This window comes from Bufo bufo, chromosome 1, assembly GCF_905171765.1.
Source record: "Bufo bufo chromosome 1, aBufBuf1.1, whole genome shotgun sequence".
Taxonomy (NCBI): Eukaryota; Metazoa; Chordata; class Amphibia; order Anura; family Bufonidae; genus Bufo; species Bufo bufo.
The window spans coordinates 713,005,954-713,029,060 of record NC_053389.1 but is presented as its reverse complement, the minus strand read 5'-3'; the positions used below and the strand labels follow the sequence as shown (position 1 = coordinate 713,029,060).

The 23,107-nt window shown below is 41.9% G+C and overlaps 1 protein-coding gene across 2 annotated transcripts in view; it reads left to right on the top strand.

Moving 5' to 3' along the window:
* The window catches only part of PCSK6 (proprotein convertase subtilisin/kexin type 6), a 262,720-nt gene that overhangs the window by 58,520 nt on the left and 181,093 nt on the right, over window positions 1–23,107 (top strand). For both annotated transcript variants that reach the window (XM_040414252.1, XM_040414253.1), the window contains exon 2: window positions 18,506–18,610. In XM_040414252.1, coding sequence (XP_040270186.1) covers window positions 18,506–18,610 — 105 coding nt within the window. The remainder of the gene's footprint in view (window positions 1–18,505; window positions 18,611–23,107) is intronic.

Sequence of the window (23,107 nt, the reverse complement as noted above, 5' to 3'; positions counted from 1 at the left end):
CCCTTTTCCTATTCACCCTGATAGATCTCTATCAGGGTGAATAGGACTCCACACTGTCCCTGCTGCTCTGTGCTTTGTGCACACAGCATCAGGGATGTTACCATGGCAACCAGGGCTTCTGTAGCGTCCTGGCTGCCATGGTAACCGATCGGAGCCCCAGGCTTACACAGCTGGGGCTCCGATCAGAAGCTGCCACTGCACCACCAATGAGGGGGAGTGGAGAGGTCCCTGTGGCCACTGCCACCAATGATTTTAATACTGGAGGGTTGAGAGGGGCCGGCGCACTGTGCCACCAATGATTTTAATGGGATGGGGGGATTGAGGGGGGGGGGCACACTGCACCACCAATGATTTTACCCCTTTATACAGGAGGCGGGTACTAGCAGATCAGCGGCAGTTAACTGCCGCTGATCGCAGCTCCCTGTCAGGGGCAGGGTGCCGGCAATGCGATTCTGCTGCCGGCACCCGCCTCCTGTATGTGTTAAAGACTGACTACTGTATATGAGTCCAGACTTTCACTATTAGGCCACACAGAGCGGCGCCCAGCGATGTCTCAGCACTCACCATTTAGTCCTGGGCGCCGCTCCGTTCGCCCGCAGTGCCCCATTACTGTCTCCTCTCCTGCTCCACATGCTGCTGATTACTATCGGAGCGATGGGAGGAGACATCAGCTTCACTAGTGGGCGTTCCTTCTCCCTGGCTGTAGCGCTGTCCAATCGCAGCGCAGGGAAAAGGAACGCCCACTAGTGAAGCTGATGTCTCCTCCCATCGCTCCGATAGTAATCCTATCATTGGGGGCGCAGTGCGCCCGCCCCTCCTCCGCCCCTCTCTTCTCATTGCCGCCCCTCCTCCACCCCCTCTCTTCTCATTGCCGCCCCTCCTCCGCCCCTCTCTTCTCATTGCCGCCCCTCCTCCGCCCCTCTCTTCTCATTGGTGGCAGCGGCAGCAGCACAGGGGGAGGGAGGACAGCTTCCTTCTCCCCGTGCTGCTGAGAGAGAACATGAGCGCGCCGATAGCAGCGCGCTCATGTTCAGATATACTAGACTGCGCAGAAGCGCAGCCCAGTATCGAAAAAACGGAAATCAAGTATCGATTGGGTATCGAAATTTCGATACCCGCAACAACCCTATAGCAAAGGTTCACATACTTTGCCACTCACAGACATCAGTAAATAAATGACTAAGTCTAATATTTTTGACACATTTGGTTGATCTTTTAAGTTGTTTTGGAACTTTTTGAATTTCCACTGTATTACAAGGATGTCATCAATATAAAAATTCCAGAGAGCCCCTTTAATATTAGTCTATGCAATACTACATGATTTAAATATGGCAGCAGAAATCCCTTGGCCTGTTCTCTGAGATGATTGATTTTACTTACACTGGTACTGTAACAAATTAAATTCCCCCCCTACGGTTTACAAAACTTCAACGGAATAAGCAGAATATAGCACTTACCTGCCGTCTGTCAAATCGAGACAGAGCAGCTTGCTAAATTCAAGTGGGGGAACACTAGACCCCTCTTATTATTGATGGGGATATCAACAAGGTGCTGTGTGGACAGTTATGATGGGACATCTATTTTAACTTTTCAGTATGCAGTAATTAAAAGGATTTTCTAGTTTGCCTCGGTATCCTTTAAAGTAATCCATTTATAAATGGTAGCTGTAATTTTGTAATGTTTATTTTACTTTCTCTGCTCTTATTTTCCGTTCTGGGCTAGGATCGCAGGACCATGTCCATGCAGCTGTTTCTGGTTTCCTGTGGCGATATGTCCATGAGATGTCAGTAATATGGGCATGTCTATGTAACTAGCTGGGTGTTAGGGGTGGTGCTGGAGCTATGGCAGAGAAAGGAGAAGTGCATCATGGGTTTGGTTGGATACAGCAACAAGAAGTGCTACATACAGATGTAGCAGAGTTAACAAGCATACTTTGAGACGTGTTATCTAAACTAAATGTGTTAATCAAACACCTTCAATTACTTTTCAATGGCTTTTGTTTCACGATAGCATGATGAGTAGGGATGAGCGAATAGACTTCGGACGAAACATCCGAAATCGATTTGCATAATACTTCGTTTGAATACTGTACGGAGCGCGTACATTTCCCGAACTTGGGTTCGGTTCCAAGGTACCACTTGGAACCGAACCAGAGTTCGAGAATTATTTTTTTTTTAACAGTAGAAATTGATTTATGAAGTAATAACTTTGGCTCATTGGAGCCAATACATTCTCATACTGAAGTCCATTCGCTCATCCCTAGTAATGAGTTAAGAGTTTGTATGTTAACCCTGCTACATCTGTACCACTTTAAGCTTTATTAACATAGGGCTGGAGATGCCATTTAGGCCTCATGCACACTACCGTATTTTTTGGCGGTTTGCAAACCACAGATCTGCAAAATACAGATACCGACCATGTGATTGCTGCATTTTTCTAATAGAACTGGCTATTTTTGTCTGCAAAAAAACAAAAAATAGACCATGTTCTATAATTTGCGGAATGGCCACACAGATGCGGACAGCACATGGATGACATCTGTGTTCTGTCCACAGAAATGAGTGTGCGATCAGCAAAAGATGGGGATCAGACACGGACCAAAACTAGTCATGTGCCTGTTTTCTTCTACAGCACTTAATTTCATTACATTGGTAGCCGTGAGTAATTGAACCAAGGTGCCACCTTTGGAACCACTTAAGTTTTTTTTTTTTTTTTTTTAGGAAATGGCATAAATCGGAATTTATGTAACAGTGTCAGAAATGCCCCGTTTAGCTGTATGAGTAGTTCAGTAACCTTCAGGTCTCTGGAGAATGTGAAACACTCTGTGGTTGCCCTGCAAGACCCATCAGCAGAATCCGGGGTTTTATGTGACGGCTTGCAGTCTGGTCCATTGATAGGATTTGAAAGCCCTGCAGTTTGAGTGCCCCCGTGGTATATGGGTGTGATTCCAATGAAAACACTTTCTTATAGAATTGCTATTTATGTCGCAGTTTTGAAGTTTCACTTTTTAGTAATCCTACAGGCTGGTTGATTCAATGAAGTGAAGGGCGATGGTTTTATATAGGGCTGGGTTACACAAGCTAAATGAGGATAATTTCCCTGGGTAGGACTTTATAAGCAGTTAGATAAATGATGGCATTAAATGAAGCTTTACTTCCACTCTCTTATGCTTTTATCGTCGGATTACTTAGCCCTTATGATTCATAAGCCTTTAACACCCTTCTTAATACAGTAGGTAGTTTTTATGTGTCCATAGTTAATGTCTGCCCGACTGCACGCTGTGATATAAATGCTGCCTCGTGGTGGTTGTAAGCTCTCAAAGGCTTCGACTATTGTTTCATGAAGATTGAGGATCGTATTTTCTTAGTACAGTGGCCCAGGTTACAATAGCTTCAAAATACGGCGGTCTTTCTTGAAGAATTGTACCTTGAAGCAATGCCATGCTCCAAAGACGGTGCTGGTCTGCGGTACATGTGATGGACTAAAAAATCAGCCAAACCATGTGCATTTCACTGCCACTCAAGTGCATGCACTGACTGTAGCAGTGCCGGTATTACATGTTCTGTACTGCACTTTACCTGTGTTCCTGTGGGCACCAGGTGAGGGCGGCTCCAATTGCTTTTTCTGGTTCAAGTGTGCAATATTCAAAACCCTGAAGAAACTCCTAGCAGTTCATTCTTTTATACGTTAAGACTGGATTTACCAATATAGCAGGATTACAGGTTGGACTTGATGGACTTTTGTCTTTTTCCAACCTTAACAACTATATAACTATGTAACCTGTATTTAGTCTAATTCACACGACCGTATTTGTGTCTGCATCTGTTTTGCGAACTGATGCGGGCCCATTCATTTCAATGGGGCCGCAAAAGATGCGACAGCACACAGTGTGCCATACTTGAGTTCCATGGCCCCACAAAAAAGATAGAATATGGCCTATTGTCTGCAAGTGGGGACAAGAATAGACAATTCTATCATATGGTGGGTCGTGTGCGTTCAACAAAATGCGGAACGCGCACTGGCCGGTATGTGTGTTTTGGGGGACCGAAGAACATACGTTTTTTTTTTTTTTTTTATATATAAGCCCCTCCTCACTCTTCCTTTCTCGTTTCTCTTGCTGATGATTGGCAGCATGGTTTTTTCCTAGGAGTATTTTTGTAGATTATCGTGAGCTGCTTGAATTTTAAATTTATTTTTTATTTCATGGACAATCCTTTTTAAAGGCTTTTAGATATCATGGATTTCACAAACTCAGTGGTTGAGTTCTAGGGTTATCATATCCATATGTAGTCCTCCCACCCGTGACTCCAACATGAGTCAGCCTCCAGTCATAAAGCTATAATTTCAGTTCTAATTAGAGATCGTCTTGCCTAGCACCTAAATACTCTTGTCCTAAAATACCCTTAATTACGTGGTCAGGGGACACAGGTATTTTCAAGGCTGGCTAGTCTGGTATCCTTAACCACTTCCAGACCTGGCCATTTACCCCCCTAATTTTGCAAATCTGACATGTCTACGTGGTAATAACTTTGGAATGCTTTTACTTATCCAAGCCATTAAGACATTTGTTTTCTTGTGACACATTGTACTTCATGTTGATGGTAAATTTCAGTTAATGTTTTACCTTTTTATAAACTTTTTTTTAAATAAATTTGACAAATCACTGTTTTCTAAATTAGAATTTCTCTGCTTTTAGGACAGATAGTGATACCTCATAAAATATTCATTAATTAACATTCACCATATGTCTACTTTATGTTAGCATCATTTTGGTAATGTAATTTTATTCTTTTAGGAAGTTTAGAATTTTAGAAGCAATTTTTTAATTTGTTTGAAAATTTCCAAAGTAAACTTTTTATAAGGACCAGTTCAGTTCTGAAGTCACTTTGTGGGGCTTACTAACCCTTAACCGCCTCAGGACCGCCGTACGCAGGATTGCGTCCTGGCGGCGGCCCTGCTCTTCTGGGTGGACGCATATACGCGTCCTCTGGCGAGACGCGAGATTTCCTGTGAACGCGCACACAGGATCGGAAGGTAAGCGAGTGGATCTCCAGCCTGCCAGCGGCGATCGTTCGCTGGCAGGCTGGAGATGCGATTTTTTTTTTAACCCCTAACAGGTATATTAGACGCTGTTTTGATAACAGCGTCTAATATACCTGCTACCTGGTCCTCTGGTGGTCCCTTTTGTTTGGATCGACCACCAGAGGACACAGGTAGCTCAGTAATAAGTAGCACCAAGCACCACACTACCCTACACCCCCCCCCCCGTCACTTATTAACCCCTTATTCACCCCTGATCACCCCATATAGACTCCCTGATCACCCCCCTGTAAGGCTCCATTCAGACGTCTGTATGATTTTTACGGATCCACTGATACATGGATCGGATCCGCAAAACACATACGGACGTCTGAATGGAGCCTTACAGGGGGGTGATCAATGACGGGGGTGATCACCCCATATAGACTCCCTGATCACCCCACTGTCATTGATCACCCCCCTGTAAGGCTGCATTCAGATGTCCGTATGTTTTTTTTACGGATCCACGGATACATGGATCGGATCCGCAAAACACATACGGACATCTGAATGGGGCTTATCAATGACAGGGGGGTGATCACCCCATATAGACTCCCTGATCACCCCCCTGTCATTGCTCACCCCCCTGTAAGGCTCCATTCAGACATTTTTTTGGCCCAAGTTAGCGGAATTTTTTTTTTTTTTCTTATAAAGTCTCATATTCCACTAACTTGTGTCAAAAAATAAAATCTCACATGAACTCCCCATACCCCTCACGGAATCCAAATGCGTAAAATTTTTTAGAGATTTATATTCCAGACTTCTTCTCACGCTTTAGGGCCCCTAGAATGCCAGGGCATGTGACCTTATTTCGGAAAGAAGACACCCCAAGGTATTCGCTGAGGGGCATATTGAGTCCATGAAAGATTGAAATTTTTGTCCCAAGTTAGCGGAAAGGGAGACTTTGTGAGGAAAAAAAAATAAAAATCCATTTCCGCTAACTTGTGCCAAAAAAAAAAAAATTTCTATGAACTCTCCATGCCCCCCATTGAATACCTTGGGGTGTCTTCTTTCCAAAATGGGGTCACATGTGGGGTATTTATACTGCCCTGGAATTTTAGGGGCCCTAAAGCGTGAGAAGAAGTCTGGGATCCAAATGTCTAAAAATGCCCTCATAAGAGGTGCTCTTTGGAATGTGGGCCCCTTTGCGCATCTAGGCTGCAAAAAAGTGTCACACATCTGGTATCGCCGTACTCGGGAGAAGTTGGGCAATGTGTTTTGTGGTGTCAATTTACATATACCCATGCTGGGTGAGATAAATATCTTGGTCAAATGCCAACTTTGTATAAAAAATGGGAAAAGTTGTCTTTTGCCGAGATATTTCTCTCACCCAGCATGAGTATATGTAAAAAGACACCCCAAAACACATTGCCCAACTTCTCCTGAATACGGCGATACCACATGTGTGACACTTTTTTGCAGCCTAGGTGGGCAAAGGGGCCCACATTCCAAAGAGCACCTTTCGGATTTCACAGGTCATTTACCTACTTACCACACATTAGGGCCCCTAAAATGCCAGGGCAGTATAACTACCCCACAAGTGACCCCATTTTGGAAAGAAGACACCCCCAGGTATTTCGTGATGGGCATAGTGAGCTCATGGAAGTTTTTATTTTTTGTCACAAGTTAGTGGAATATGAGACTTTGTAAGAAAAAAAAAAAAGAAAAAAAATCAGCATTTTCTGCTAACTTGTGACAAAAAATAAAAAGTTCTATGAACTCACTATGCCCATCAGCGAATACCTTAGGGTGTCTACTTTCCGAAATGGAAACTGCTTCAAAAAGCGGAAATTCACATTTTTGTACCATAGTTTGTAAACGCTATAACTTTTACCCAAACCATTTTTTTTTTACCCAAAAAACGTTTTTTTTTGCAAAATTTTACAACTGAAAGTGAAAATGCAAAAAAATCTTAAAATTTCGATTAATAACAAAAAAAGTAAAAATGTCAGCAGCAATGAAATACCACCAAATGAAAGCTCTATTAGTGAGAAGAAAAGGAGGTAAAATTCATTTGGGTGGTAAGTTGCATGACCGAGCAATAAACGGTAAAAGTAGTGTAGGTCAGAAGTAGGGATCGACCGATATTGATTTTTTAGGGCCGATACCGATAATTTGTGAACTTTCAGGCCGATAACCGATAATTTATACCGATATTCTGGGAATTTTCATTTTTGAGAAAAAAAAAAAAAATTCTACACAAATCTGCTGAAAATTAATGTTTATTGTTAATGTGTATTTTTTTTATAAATCTTTTTCATTTATACTTAATATTTTTGTGTTTTGTTTTTTTTTTTACTAACTTTTAGCCCCCTTAGGGACTAGAACCCTTATCCTATTCATCCTGATAGATCTCTATCAGGGTGACTAGGATCTCACACTGTCCCTGCTGCTCTGTGCTTTGTGCACACAGCAGCATGGAGCTTACCATAGCAGCCAGGGCTTCAATAGCGTCCTGGCTGCCATGGTAACCGATCGGAGCCCCAGGCTTACACAGCTGGGGCTCCGATCGGAGGAGGAGGGGAGAGGGGATCCTGTGGCCACTGCCACCAATGAGTAATACTGGGTGGGGGGGGGGGGGGGGGGCGAACTGCGCAGGCAATGTTTTTACTATTGGCCAGGGTTGGGATGGGGGTGGGGGGAGCACTGCGCCACCAATGAAGATAAGTCTCTCATTCATATACAGGAGGCGGGAGCTGGCTGCAGAATCCCATAGCCGGCTCCCGACCTCTATCAGCGTTAGCTGCGATCCGCGGCACCTGAGGAGTTAACTACCGCGGACCGCAGCTATCGCTCATAGAGGTCGGGAGCCGGCTATGTGATTCTGCAGCCAGCTCCCGCCTCCTGTATATGAATGAATGAAAGGCTTATCTTCATTGGTAGAGCAGTGGCCACAGCCCCGCCCCTCCTCTTGTCCTCCCTCCTCTCATTGGCGGCAGCAGCAGCAGCACAGGGGGAGGAGACACTGCTTCCTTCTCCCCTGTGCTGCTGAGGGAACACGGAGAGCGCTGAGAGCAGCGTGTTCTGTGTTCCCCATACGTTATCGGTATATCGGCAAAATAGATGCCGATACCGATAACGTTCAAAATCCTCAATATCGGCCGATAATATCGGCCAAACCGATAATCGGTCGATCCCTAGTCAGAAGTGTAAAAAGTGGCCTGGTCATTAAGGGTGTTTAAGGTAGGGGGGCTGAAGTGGTTAAATGACCCCATTTTAGAAACGACACCCCTCAAACTATTCAAAACTGGTTTTAGAAATGTTAAGCCTTTATTTTACTTTAATTCCTATGGAATGCCTAGAGGTAAAATTTCACATTTTTTGCAGATTTTCCATTTTAATCAATTTTGTCCTGGAACACTTCAAGGGTTAACAACAAAACAAACCTCAATGTTTATTACCCTGATTCTGCAGTTTGCAGAAATGCCCCATATGTTGTCGTATACCGCTGTTTGGGCACAAAAGGCAAGGAGCCATATGGTTTTTGGAGGGCAGATTTTGCTGGAATGGTCTTTGGGGTTACCTACCCCACAGTGAAAACACCCAAAAAGTGACCACATTTTGTTAACTACACCACCCAAGGAATTTTTAAGGGGTGTAGCAAGCACTTCACTCAACAGGTGTTTAAAAAAAATTGTAATACTTTAGTGTAAAAAGGAAAAATTGCATTTTTTTAAAATTTTACAAGTAAATGCTACTTTAGGCCCAGACTTTCTTTTTGACAAAAAATAACGGAAGAATATCCCCCCACTATTTGCTACCCACTTTCTCCTGAATATAGTAGGACCACAACTGTGGTCGTAAATTGTTATTTGGGGATACGCCAGGCCTCAGAAGGGAAGGAGCGGCTTCTGGATTTTCTAACATGGAATTTTCTGTCATGGTTTTTAACCACCTCAGCTCCCCTAGCTTAAACCCCCTTAATGACCAGACCACTTTTTACAATTCTGCACTACACTACTTTCACGGTTTATTGCTCGGTCCTACAACTTACCACCCAAATTAATTTTACCTCCTTTTCTTCTCACTAATAGAGCTTTCATTTGATGGTATTTCATTGCTGCTGACATTTTTACTTTTTTTGTTATTAATCGAAATTGACCAAAGTTTTTGCAAAAAAATGAAATTTTTCACTTTCTGTTGTAAATTTTTTTAAACAAAACTACATTTCTATATACATTTTTCTCTAAATTTATTATTCTACATGTCTTTGATAAAAAAAAAATCAATAAGTGTATATTTATTGGTTTGCGCAAAAGTTAGCGTTTACAAACTATGGTACAAAAATGTAAATTTCCGCATTTTGAAGCAGCTCTGACTTTCTGAGCACCTGTCATGTTTCCTGAGGTTCTACAATGCCCAGACAGTAGAAACACCCCAGAAATGACCCCATTTCGGAAAGTAGACACCCTAAGGTATTCGCTGATGGGCATAGTGAGTTCATGGAAGTTTTTATTTTTTTGTCACAAGTTAGCGGAAAATGATTTTTTTTTTTTTTTTTTTTCTTACAAAGTCTCATATTCCACTAACATGTGACCAAATTTTTTTTTTTACATGAACTCACCATACCCCTCACGGAATACCTTGGGGTGTCTTCTTTCCAAAATGGGGTCACTTGTGGGGTATTTATACTGCCCTGGCATTTTAGGGGACCTAAAGTGTGAGAAGTAGTTTGGAATCCAAATGCGTAAAAAATGCCCTGTGAAATCGTAAAGATACTCTTTGGAATTTGGGCCCCTTTGCGCACCTAGGCTGCAAAAGTGTCACACATGTAATATCGTCGTACTCAGGAGAAGTAGGGCAATGTGTTTTGGGGTGTCTTTTTACATATACCCATGCTGGGTGAGATAAATATCTCTGTAAAAGACAACTTTTGCCTTTTTTTTTTTTATACAAAGTTGTCATTTTACAGAGATATTTCTCTCACCCAGCATGGGTATATGTAAAGACACCCCAAAACACATTGCCCTACTTCTCCGGAGTACGGCGATACCACTCTTTTTTGCAGCCTAGGTGCGCAAAGGGGCCCAAATTTCAATGAGAATCTTTACGATTTCACAGGGAATTTTTTACGCATTTGGATTCCAAACTACTTCTCACGCTTTAGGTCCCTTAAAATGCCAGGGCAGTATAAATACCCCACAAGTGACCCCATTTTGGAAAGAAGACACCCCAAGGTTTTCCGTGAGGGGCATGGCGAGTTCCTAGAATTTTTTTTTTTTGGCACAAGTTAGCGGAAAATGATTTTATTTATTTATTTTTTCTTACAATGTCTCATATTCCACTAACATGTGACAAAAAATTAAATTTCACATGAACTCGCCATGCCCCTCACGAAATACCTTGGGGTGTCTTCTTTCCAAAATGGGGTCACATGTGGGATATTTATACTGCCCTGGCATTTTAGGGGCCCTAAAGCGTGAAGTCTGGAATATAAATGTCTAAAAAATTTGCGGATCCGTAAAACACATACGGACGTCTGAATGGAGCCTTACAGGGGGGTGATCAGGGAGTCTGTATGGGGTGATCACCCCCCTGTAAGGCTCCAAACGTCCGTATGTGTTTTGTGGATCCGCAAAACACATACGGACGTCTGAATGGAGCCTTACAGGGGGGTGTTCACCCCTTATTTTTCAGTCAGTTTTGTCTGCAATTGCCTTCAGTTCACTTTTGTTTTCCGGGCGGGTGCAATCCGTTTTGATGTGTTTTTCACATGCGTGAAAGAAAACTGAAGGTTTACAAACAACATCTCTTAGCAACCATCAGTGAAAAACTGCATGCGGATTACATCTGGACTGCAATACGTTTTTCACTGAAGCCCCATTAAGTTCTATGGGTTCATAGAATGTGTAAACATAGAATGTGTCGGCAGATAAGAACCATTTTGCCCATCTAGTCTGCCCAATATCGGGGCTGCATTAAAAACGCAGAATATAACCTCTTTTCAAGGTTATTTTTTATCCGCGCAGATACAAAGATGTTGTGGCGCTGGTAAGAACTCATTAGGGCAGTATTTAAATGGTGTATTAGGTAGGCAACTAGGTAATATTTTTTTGTATTTAGAAACGGCACACTCTCTTAGGCCTCCTGCACACGGCCGTTTTTTTTCCCGTTTACTGGCCGTTTTTTGCGTTCCGTATATGGTCCGTATATGGAACCATTTATTTCAATGGTTCCGCAAAAAAAACTGAATGTACTCCGTATGTATTCAGTTTCCGTATTTCCGTTTTTCCGTTCCGTTTCAACATAGAACATGTCCTATTATTGCCCGCAAATCACGTTCCGTGGCTCCATTCAAGTCAATGGGTCCGCAAAAAAACGGAACACATACGGAAATGCATCCGTATGTCTTCCGTTTCCGTTCCGTTTTTTGCTGAACCATCTATTGAAAATGTTATGCCCAGCCCACTATTATCTATGTAATTACTGTATACTGTATATGCCATATGGAAAAACGGAACAAAAACGGAAACACAACGGCAACAAAAAAAGAACGGATCCGTGAAAAACGGACCGCAAAACAATGAAAAAGCCATACGGTCGTGTGCAATAGGCCTTACTCTGGATATTAGATGTTCAATTGTGATGACACTACAGAGGGTTTGGGACACATTGAAAACGATTTTGCAGGTACGACACTTTTTTCATTTTACCCCCCTGTGGCAGAATCTGAATTTAGGGGAATTTTTGAAAATATCAGATCACACTTATTGGAGTAGTAAAGGCATCACTAGAGTGGCACATCTGTTTAATGCAGATCGCTTTAAAGATTTAGGGGATTTTAATTTCATAAACACTTTTTTAGATCAATTTATGTACGCACGTTTGCATCATGCCTATGAAGCTACACTCAACAAAACATATAAGATTACACAACAACACCCGTTCTTGGATTAGGTCTTTCTTCATGCAGGGAAAATAATTTAAATGGCACAGATCTACTCTAAAATGCGAAACTCACTTTCTATGGTACTTCCCTTTAAAAGCACATGTAAATGGGAACAGGACTTTAAAATCTTCCCCCTCCCCTGGCCACAGATTTTTCTAAATATAAAAAAAGGCATCATTGGCAGCTAGCTATAGACTGATCCAGTTTAAGATCATACACCGGCTATACTATACACCACAAATGCAGGCTAAGTTCATTAAAAATCGAGGACGAGATTTCCCATGTCAAGTGTGGTAGACCCAACGTTGGATATATTCATCTTCTATGGAAATGTAGTGCGATAGAGCGCTTTTGGGAGCAGGTATTTGCCGCATTGCAGGTGGAACTTCCTCAGGCTCCCGCACCAGATATGTCCTCTGTAATTCTGGGCTACTGTACACTTGATAACCCCAGTCTTTCAGTTAATCGACTGGCCTGGATGAAGGGCTGTTTGATCGCGAAGGTTTTGATAGTCAAGAGATGGGGTTCTCCCATCCCTCCGGCATTGGAGGAGTGGAGACGAATCATGACTCGGATAACGTTATATGAGGAGGTGGAGAGGCGAAATAGGTGCTGTATGCGTAATGGCATAGTCTCGTAGGAGTGAGGTGTGTTGGATGGCTGGAGTAGACGGACCGGCATCTGGGGGGGCATACGGGCTCTGGGGCATCAGCGACGGCAGCTAAGGGGTGAGTGGGGGATTAGATGGGGTTAGTGGTATTTTGTTTGTATATAAAGTGCCGGATTTATTGCCATTATGTACGTTAAAGCAGAAATTAATGTATTATGTACTGCATTTGTCTATGAGCTGCGTCACTCTTATGTTTCTGGCGTATCGCCTGGCTTCTTAGCACTTTTTAAGTGTATCTTTTTGTAATTACAATTGTAGAAAATAAAATTATTTAGTAATTAAAAAAATAAATAAACGCAGAATATAGAACATGCTGCGATTCTCACGCATCCCAGAACTTGTGTGAAAAATAACTGCTGATGTACGCAGACCCATAGAAATGAATGGACCAGGGTTCAGTGCGGGTGCTATGCGTTGACTTCATGTATCGCACCCGTGTGAAAGGCCTAAGGAGGGTAACTAGTTCTGAATTTTGCAGCAAGAATCCTTCTGAGAGGTCGACTTTGAAGGTACGTGCTACACTATAAAGCACTTCATGACAGCAGTGTATTATCAAAAGCTTTGCTTTCCAATACCAGTGTCTGAATATGCCCTCAACCCAAAGTGAATGCAATTAAATGAAATGATGATGGGTGGCTGAGCCATGTCGTGACAGTGTCTTCCTGGGTAATGGGGATGTCTGGGTCGTCTTAAATATTATACATAGATTTGTATTCCAGGGAGTTGGGAGCTCAGGGTTTTAATTTTGCTTTATAGCATCAAGCAGAAGGTCTAGCTAGAGGTTACTCAAGCGTGGTTATTTTTTATGAAGCCTGCTGGTTTTATCGGGGAAATGCCATAGATTATTAGACAAAAAAGGATTTGGGCTGGTGTTTTTATTTATTTCCATTAGGATGGCAGAAAGGCGGGTGTCACATCTCAAGATGAAGCACGCTATTTAGCTCACCCAAGCAGCAGAGAGAAATGATAGGAAGGTGATCAAAGTGCGTCATTACTCTCACATCTGAAAAGTAGAACTAAAAACATAGTGAGTTGTGGGCTGCGAGACAGCGCTGCGCCAACATCCTTAATAAGAAGAAGATTATCATGAGCAGTAAAAGCTCCAAGCTATTGCTTTCACTAAATAAGTGGCTGATTATTCTGCATCGCATGAGCTGCATCTTGGAGAATACGGAGTCACTAAAAGGTGATGGATACAATTTATTAGGGAAGCAACCTTCGCCTGCCTAGTCGGGTAATTTCCAGATTGCGCTCTTGTTTAATAGCTCATCACACAAGAAGGGAGGCAGCGATCACATATGTTAATTGCACCTAACAGATGCTATATGTCCGCTGCCGAGTTTGAAAGGCTTTTGTGTTCTCTGCAGGTACGGGCAAAGGCGAGAACTGGTGTTCAACTGGGACAGAGAACGGGGTGTTGTGTACCCCTCATAGCAGTGATGGGAAGGGGATTAGAGGCGTTTGGTTTGCCCTGGCATATACTGTGTTCCTATCCTGTCTGTCCATGAACCCCCAACTGGTAACACCCTGATGTACCTTTGTTCATAAACTTCTAATAGGAATAATAAAGGAACAGCACAATAGTTATAAAAAAAAATGATACCGAATTGTTACATGGAAATGCAAGTAGTTACTAAAACAGACATGTCGGGAGAGGTTACAGGTCCTCTTTAACCCCTTCCCCTTCATACATTTTTTGGCATTAGTGACCAAGCATTTATTTATTTTTTTTCATTTTTATGATAGAGCTATAACTTTGTTTCCAGGGATGTAGCCATGTATGGGAATGTAAGTAGTTACTAAAACAGACATGTCGGGAGAGGCGACAAGTCCTGTTTAACCCCCCTTACCCCCTGCATGAACTCTTGGACATTATCAACCAAGCAAATATTTTCTTTTCTTTTTTTTTTATCATGGTCTCCTTCCAAGAGCCTTAAATTTTATTTTTCCAGGAATGTAGCCGTGTGAGGGCTTGGGTGTTTTATTTTTATTTTTTTCCTGGACAAGTTGTAGTTTTTGGGATAGACATAACTTACTAATTACTTTTTAACTTTCTGGAGGTCGGGGAAAAAAACATCAATCCCACCACTGAGTTTTTATGTTATAAATTTTGCAGCACTTATTTTTCAGTATACACAACATGGTAATGTTACTCTCTGGGTCAGTACGATTACAGGGATGCCAAATACATAGTGTATTTTTTTTAAGTTTTATTACTTGCAAAATAAAAACTTGCATAACAAATGCACTTACCAAGGTACCCTTCTTAATTTTTAGTTACAATTTTTCATTTCAGCTTTTATTTTGCAGTCAAATGTAAACAGCTTTGATTCTTTCAGTGTCAGTATTATCTGTATGACCACCCGATATATGTTATGCGTTATACATTATGTTGTTTAAAATGTAAACTTTAATCTGACTATTGTACAAATGCAAAAAATCACAGAAATGAGGTAATAATGCACTTAAAAAAATAGATGCAAGCATTATATTTGGACAAAGTCCTCACTCTGATGTAATAAAATACGAGACACTTAGCCAATATATTTTGATCAAAACGCATCTAAGCCAGCCTACCAAGCGCCAAGGTGCTCTCGGGTCAGGCGGGTCCTACGCTAAACCTACCTAAGCCATTGGGCCTATATTTTTGCACATATGGTGTGCTGCTCCTAGTCACCTCTATGTGCATCAAGCAACCAATGGGAGAAGGAGCAAGCACACCTATATGTACCACCTAATCAAGGCGCTCTATTGGATAGGAAGGGCAAAAGTGCAAAGGAATGCTACTCCCAAGATAAAATAGGAGCGCATTCACACTTGAAGGTGCCACTCCCTGAGGCATATACTACATAAACAAAAAAAATCACAGAAAAAAACTAAGATAAACATCCTGCACGGTATGATAAATGTGCGGATGTCCCTGGCCATATTCATGCAAAAAATCACAGAAATAAGGTGGTAATGCACTTAATAAAATAGATGCAAACATAATATATGGACAAAGTCCTCACTCTGATATGATAAAATCTGAGACACTTAGCCAATATATTTTGATCAAAACACATCTGTGCCTGCCTACCAAGCGCCAAGGTGGTCTCAGGTCAGGCGGGTCCTACGCTAAACCTACCTAAGCCATTGGGCTTCTATGTTCATATTCATTGTACAAATGCAGAAATAAAAAATAAAGATTAAAAAAAAAAAAAAAAAAAAAGGCTTTTGCATCACGGCATCCAAAGACTCGTAACTTTTGATGAAGTGGGGTTTGATTTTGTTTGGGGTTTTAGGCTACTTTTACATTAGCTGTTTTCTTTTCCGGCATAGAGTTCCATCCTAGGGGCTCTATACCGGAAAAGAACTGATCAGGCATATCCCCAATGCATTCTGAATGGAGAGCATTCTGTTGAGGATGCATCAGGATGTCTTCAGTTCAGTCATTTTGACTGATCAGGCGAAGCTACGGTTTTCTCTCCGGCGAAAAAAACTGAAGACTTGCCTAAATGCCGGATCCGGCATTTTTTTCCATAGGAATGTATTAGTGCCGGATCCGGCATTCAAAATACCGGAATGCTGGATCCGTCCTTCCGGTCAGTGCATGTGCAGACTTTGAAAAATGAGAAAAAAATAAATACTGGATCCGTTTTGCCTGACACCGGAAAAACGGATCCTGTATTGCAATGCATTTTTCAGACTGATCAGGATCCTGATCAGTCTGAAAAATGCCTGATCAGTCAGAAAAAATGACATGCTTTTGCATACAGTTTGCCTGATCAGGCAGGAAGTTCAGGCAACGGAACTGCCTGCCGGAATCAAACAACGCAAGTGTGAAAGTACCCTAAATTAGATATTTTTTATTTTTTTTGTAGTTTTCAGTTGTCATTTTGGGGTGCACTTGTGATTGCTTTTTATTCTGTTATTTTGGTGGTGAATAAGTAAACAAAACCCCAGCAATTCTGGCTTTTTTTTTTATGCAGTTCACCATACAGGATAAATTACATGATAATTGTATAGTGTGGGTTGTAGTATGGGTGTGTTTTTTTTTCCGTTGAAATGCTTTTTTTCAATGTGGTATTTTTTTTATTACTAAATAAATTAACTCTTAACTATTTACTAGTCCCACAAGGGGGCTGTGACAGGCAATCTTTTTATTGCTTCTATAATGCACAATGCATTATGGGTTTGTGGTACATTGCATTATACTGTCAGTGCTATACTGACGGTCACCATCAGGGCACGCCAGAGGCGAAGCCTTATGGAAGACCCTGCAGGCAGGCCTGGGGCCTTTATTACAGAACCGGAAGTGGGTAGTTGATTTAACAGTGTGTGGTTTCTTCATAGACAACTCGTAACAGAATCTGCCACAGTGATCAGCTGGTCGTCACAAGGCCAAGCAGCCCCAGCAGACATTTGGTTTTGCTATGGGAAGCTGGGGCTAGCCATGCATTGCTGATGTAGGGGGTATGTAGTATTACATGGTGGCCATGTCACCAAGTCTGGCAGAAGGTGAGATGCTCTCATGGTGAATATGCACAGGACTGCCTTCATGAGATCTCGTTTGAATAACAGCCCAATTAAGTTTAGAGACTTGTGTTCTTTATAAAAGATCTCAAGCCGACCTTGCAAAGTACATCGAAGCGCTCCCTCTGTTTGGATGAGTATTTTAAATTTGCATTTGTCTTCCGCTTTCCATTAAGAATGATAAAAGAAAAAGAAAAAACAAAACCAAGTCAAACTGGTGATGTCGAAGCGTAACAAGTAGATTGTAGAATTTATTTTTCTGTTCCAGTAATAATCCAGGACAATAGGGATCTCCTAGAAGTGGTGGCCTCTCCAGAATTCTATGCTGAAGCGATTCCTTGCATTAGGAATTACCACACTAATTAGTTGAGAGCAACCTCAGATGTCTCCAAACCTTGGTATTAAGGACACTTTCTGCCAAGAAAAATATATTCATTTTTTATATATATTTTTTTTCCCCTGGTTGTGGAATATTTTCCAGCAACGAGTGCTAATTAATTGGTTGCCTTCACGATGCTTGCTGTAATGTGTTTTCCGAGGATGATGTTCTGTCCTTTGATACAATTAGCTGTGTGTTTCCTTGAAATCTTTTCAAATGATTTTTTCAAATAAATAGAAAGTTAACCATTTAGTGGTCCCAGTGATCTTAGTGAGACTGAAAGAAAAATGTTGTGTATTACTTTTTAGGTTCTTTCATTGATTATACGTCAATAGGAGCCAAAGGCTGCATGCACAGCAAGAAGTCCGCACAGAAATCCACACGTGCGGATTATTTATATTTTTTTGGGTGCATATTTTCTGCTTATATTAACACCCCCTTTGAAGTCTGAGGAAAACCCCTATACAGAAGGTGCAGGATCGCACAAACCATTGACGTGCTGCAGATTTTAAAATCCGCACCTAAGTAAAAAAGCAAAGTGTACATGAGGTTTGTCAAATTTCAGTTACTTTGCTGGTACTGTATTACTGTATTTTTTTCACACAAAAATCTACATGGAAAAAATGCATGTAATCCTCAACGTGTGCAGGTAGCCAAAAGAGGGAATTTATCATTCCTGCTACTCTAGTTTTCTCATATTAAAAAGTTGCAAAGCCTAGTTTTCTCGCAACTTTTAGTCGCATCTGGCATTTTGACTGTAACGTCCAGGAGCAGTTGATCACGTGTATGGCGGAAGTCTTTTTACCAACAAGTCTATGGTCGGCTGTTGGCTTTTGTCCTTTATTGATATGTTAATAGGAAAATAGACTTTAGACTTGCCACCCTATGTATTTTACAGCAATTGTAATCCATGCCTATACATGTGTAGGGAAATGTTCGAAGTAACCTCGTTTGAATTTCATCTGTTTTGCAGATCGGGAATCTTGAGAATTACTACCATTTTTATCACAGCAAGACCATTAAGCGGTCCACGTACAGCAGCCCAGGAAGGCACAACTTTCTTCAGATGGATCCAGATGTGAGTAAAGCTTGTGTTTAGTAAATGATAGTAAGTAAACCTGTTCGGGTTCTAGTTTTTGAATCTTAAAACTTTTTATCATAGTTTTAGGATAAATTTGTTTGGATGATACAGTTGCGCAGTTTTCCCACGTTAGAACATCTAGTAGCTTTTCCAGAAGATACGCTTGTTTTCTAGGGGTGTTGTGCTGATAAATCTGTTTCCTCCCAGTTGAACCACTACTTACGCATAGTCCTTAGGCAGCAGTAGTTGCTCTTCCAAACCAAACCACCTATATCAATGCACTGAAGATATTGGCTATAGTTGGAGTACTTATGTATTGCTGCTATTCTGCTTAATGCACTCAAGCTCTGTGGCAGCTGCTTCCATGTAAGGGGTTGTGCCACTAAAAACACTTATTCCCTGTCCTGTAGTTCGGGAATAAGTGTGTGATTCCTGTGGGTGTGACTTCTGGGACCCCTAGCGATCACGAGAACAGGGGTCTACAAGTGCTGCCAACCTGCCTCATAAGAATAGAGCATTAGTGCGCATCCTCCACTCCATTCACTTGTATGGGACTCTGCAGCCCCATAGAGATGAATAGAGCAGAGATCGCTCATGCTCACCACCGCTTAATTCTCATGGGGCATTTTGGCAGCAATTTTGGACTCCCATTCTTGTGATCGCTGGGGTCCCTGCAGTTGAACCCCCCCCCCCCCCCCCCCCCAGTGATCAAAATCTTATCTGTGGATCGAGGATGAGTGGTCTGGGTCAATTTAATATGGTTTCTTATTTAAGGGCAACATAACAGTTTATAGTAGCACAAACTATAAATATATATACGAAGAAAGGACAGCACTCCAAGTAAAAAAGTAGTGGTCTTTAATCACCCATGCAGATGGCAACGTTTCAGCTCAAACAAGAGCCTTTTTCAAGGCTCTTGTTTGAGCTGAAACGTTGCCATCTGCATGGGTGATTAAAGACCACTACTTTTTTACTTGGAGTGCTGTCCTTTCTTCGTTTTTGTTCATTTGGGGTAAGCAGCAATATCCCTGGACATAGCACCCATACTGCTTGTTTCCAGTGCCGCCATTACTCTTCCTTTTTTTATATATATATATATATATATATATATATATATATATATATATATATATATATAATTACAGACCAAAAGTTTGGACACACCTTCTCATTCAAAGAGTTTTCTTTATTTTCATGACTATGAAGGCATCAAAACTATGAATTAACACATGTGGAATTATATACATAACAAACTATGTAATATTCTAGGTTCTTCAAAGTAGCCACCTTTTGCTTTGATTACTGCTTTGCACACTCTTGGCATTCTCTTGATGAGCTTCAAGAGGTAGTCCCCTGAAATGGTCTTCCAACAGTCTTGAAGGAGTTCCCAGAGATGCTTAGCACTTGTTGGCCCTTTTGCCTTCACTCTGCGGTCCAGCTCACCCCAAACCATCTCGATTGGGTTCAGGTCCGGTGACTGTGGAGGCCAGGTCATCTGGCGCAGCACCCAATCACTCTCCTTCATGGTCAAATAGCCCTTACTTTCAAAGTTTTCCCAATTTTTCGGCTGACTGACTGACCTTCATTTCTTAAAGTAATGATGGCCACTCGTTTTTCTTTACTTAGCTGCTTTTTTCTTGCCATAATACAAATTCTAAGTAAAGAAAAACGAGTGGCCATCATTACTTTAAGAAATGAAGGTCAGTCAGTCAGCCGAAAAATTGGGAAAACTTTGAAAGTAAGGGCTATTTGACCATGAAAAGGGAACCTGTCATGATGAACATGGTGTTTTAGCTGCAGGCTGCATGTTATAGAGCAGGAGGAGCTGAGCAGGTTGATGCATAATGTTGTGGGAAAAGATTCCGTAAAACTTGTAAGGCTCCATTCACACGTCTGCAAGTCAGTGCTCCAGATGGCAACGAAAATGGTCATCAATGTGACTTAGAATTTACAAATGGCGACAAGACTTTAGTCTTGTTGCCATTTGCGACTAGACCCGCAGCTCTGCAGTTTAATGTTCTTCTCAGCAGCGCAGTGGAGAAGGAGTCTCTTCCTCCCCCTGTGCTGCTGCCACTGCCTCCAATAAGAGACGGTAGGGGGAGGGGAGGGGCTGTGGCCACTGCGCCACCAATGACTATAACGGACCTGTTAATACAAACACAGGAGGCAGGTGCTGGCTGCCGAATCACATAGCCGGGACCCGACCTCTATGACAAGGAGCTGCGATTAGCTGCAGTTAACCCCTTAGGTGCCGCACCTGAGGGGTTAACTGCAGTGGATCGCAGCTCCCTGTCATAGAAGTCTATGCCTCCTGTATTGTATTTACAGGTCAGTTATCTTCATTGGTGGTGCAGTGCGGTATTGATTATCGCAATACTTATTTATGGTGTCGATCTGATCGGCGTAGCGTTGTCACGATACCAACATTTTTATTTGGTTTTGATTTGGCGACTAAAAATTTAATTTGGCTCCTAAATTTTTCAGTTCAGGAGCTAATGGCTATTTATTTATTTATTTTGTCTGGAGCACTGCAAGTGTTGTCCGCACCCGTTCCGCAATTGTGCGGAATGGGTGCAGACCCATTCGTTCTCTATGGGGACTGAATGGATGCGGAGAGCACACTATGTACATTCTGCATAAGCATTTCTGGAGCGCGGCACCAATCGTCCAGTCCGCAGCTCCGGAAAAAAATAGAGCATGTCCTATTCTTGTCTGCAATTGCGGACAAGAATAGGCATTTCTAAGGAGGTGCCGACCAGGTGTATTGCAGATACGCAATTTGCGGATCCGCAATGCACTATGGACGTGTGGGCCCTAATTTATTTTATATTCCTGCATGTTCTGGGCTCTGTAGTCCAGGAGGCGGTCCTATCAGTGATTGACAGCTCTCTGTATACACTGTCATAGAGGGAAGGTTGACAATCATTGATGGGATCCCCTCCTGGACTTCAAAGCCCAGAATGTGCAGGAATTTAAATGTATAAAATACAAGTTATACTGAATATGTTCCCATAAAACTAGATCTGTCTCAGCTCCTCCTGCTCCATAACATTTTGCCTGCAGATTAACTTGCATTTTCATAGTGACAGGTTCCCTTTAAGTGGAAATATACAGCAAGCATATTGTAATCATTGCTGTTACGTACTTCTTGCTTAGTTGGCTCATCCTTGCAGTATAGAGGTTAATGTCTGTATCGAGGATGGAAGTATGGCAGAATTTTCTGCAGTTATTTTTGGACTAAGCGCAGTCTTTCCAGACATGTAATGACACTTTTTATTATGTAGCAGAATGACATTTCTACGCCCCCTCTCCATTCGCGCTCCTCTTCCTTTAGGTTCCCACATGCACATTGATTCTTTGTAATGGAACTCTAAGCTTAAAGTGAAATGCACATTAAACCAGACGCCAACCCATTCGGCAACCTTTGTGAACTCTGACTACTAATGTTTTATGTTTATTCTTTGCACACTAAAACGGTTCTTCAGCTTTTCTTTGCTCTTACTAGTTTCTTTCCTGGAAACATTGGTAGACTAAGCAATGTGTGGCTTGACCCAGGTGACATCAAGTTCTACATATTTGGCTCTTGCTGGCTTATGATTGCTTCCATACGTCTATAACTCACCTGAAGAAACCCCATTGCTCTGAACCTGTTGCAGAAATGCAGTTGTGATATATGTGTTTATATAGCGCCAAACTGCGAGGCAAAAGGTTCCATCTAGATGGAATAGCAGAAGTGACACAATAGGCACACAGTGCTAATTTTGTTCTGGTGGAACAGGAATATCAGGTGGACATCCAGCCAGGATCTGAGCCAACTCTGATATAAAGAGCAACCTAAAAACATAGCAGATTGGAGATATCGGACAAGGTCTGATTGTGTATGATCAGAGTATGGTTGTAGTCTAAATTAAGTTGTGTGACACATGCCTTGTTGAGCAACTCAATTTGTGCAAAACAAATTAGTTAAAATATCAGCCTCTGCTGGCCCCACTGCTCAAGAGAACCTAGATGGGAAGAACATACAAACTCCAGTATTGGGTAGAGTTTATTTTCCTCTTAAAACAGCCCGAGTTCTTAGAAACTTGGATTTAAGAAGTTGTTGGACACAGCCCTCAAAGATTCTGGTACATGCTACAGTCTCCATATTCCTCTACATCCCACAGAGAGATGAACTTCTGATAATTCAATTATGATAACTGCTTATTAATACAGGCAAGAAATGAGACTTCTTGGGTACCAGACATTCACACTCTGCAGTAAGGAGATGAAATGTTCCATGCTCTTATACGTAGATACTTTACCTGTATTGGGTGTGATATGTAGACACTGGGACATCTCGCCACCGAGACTTGTTGTAATCCAAATCTTAAAATGTATATAATGTTTGCTAATCTCCTTATAAGAAGCTGGCTGATTCATTTACAGGAAGATTCTCCCTCTGAGCACAGTTAAAGGGGTTCTCAAAAATTCTACAACTATAACTCAAGTAACAGA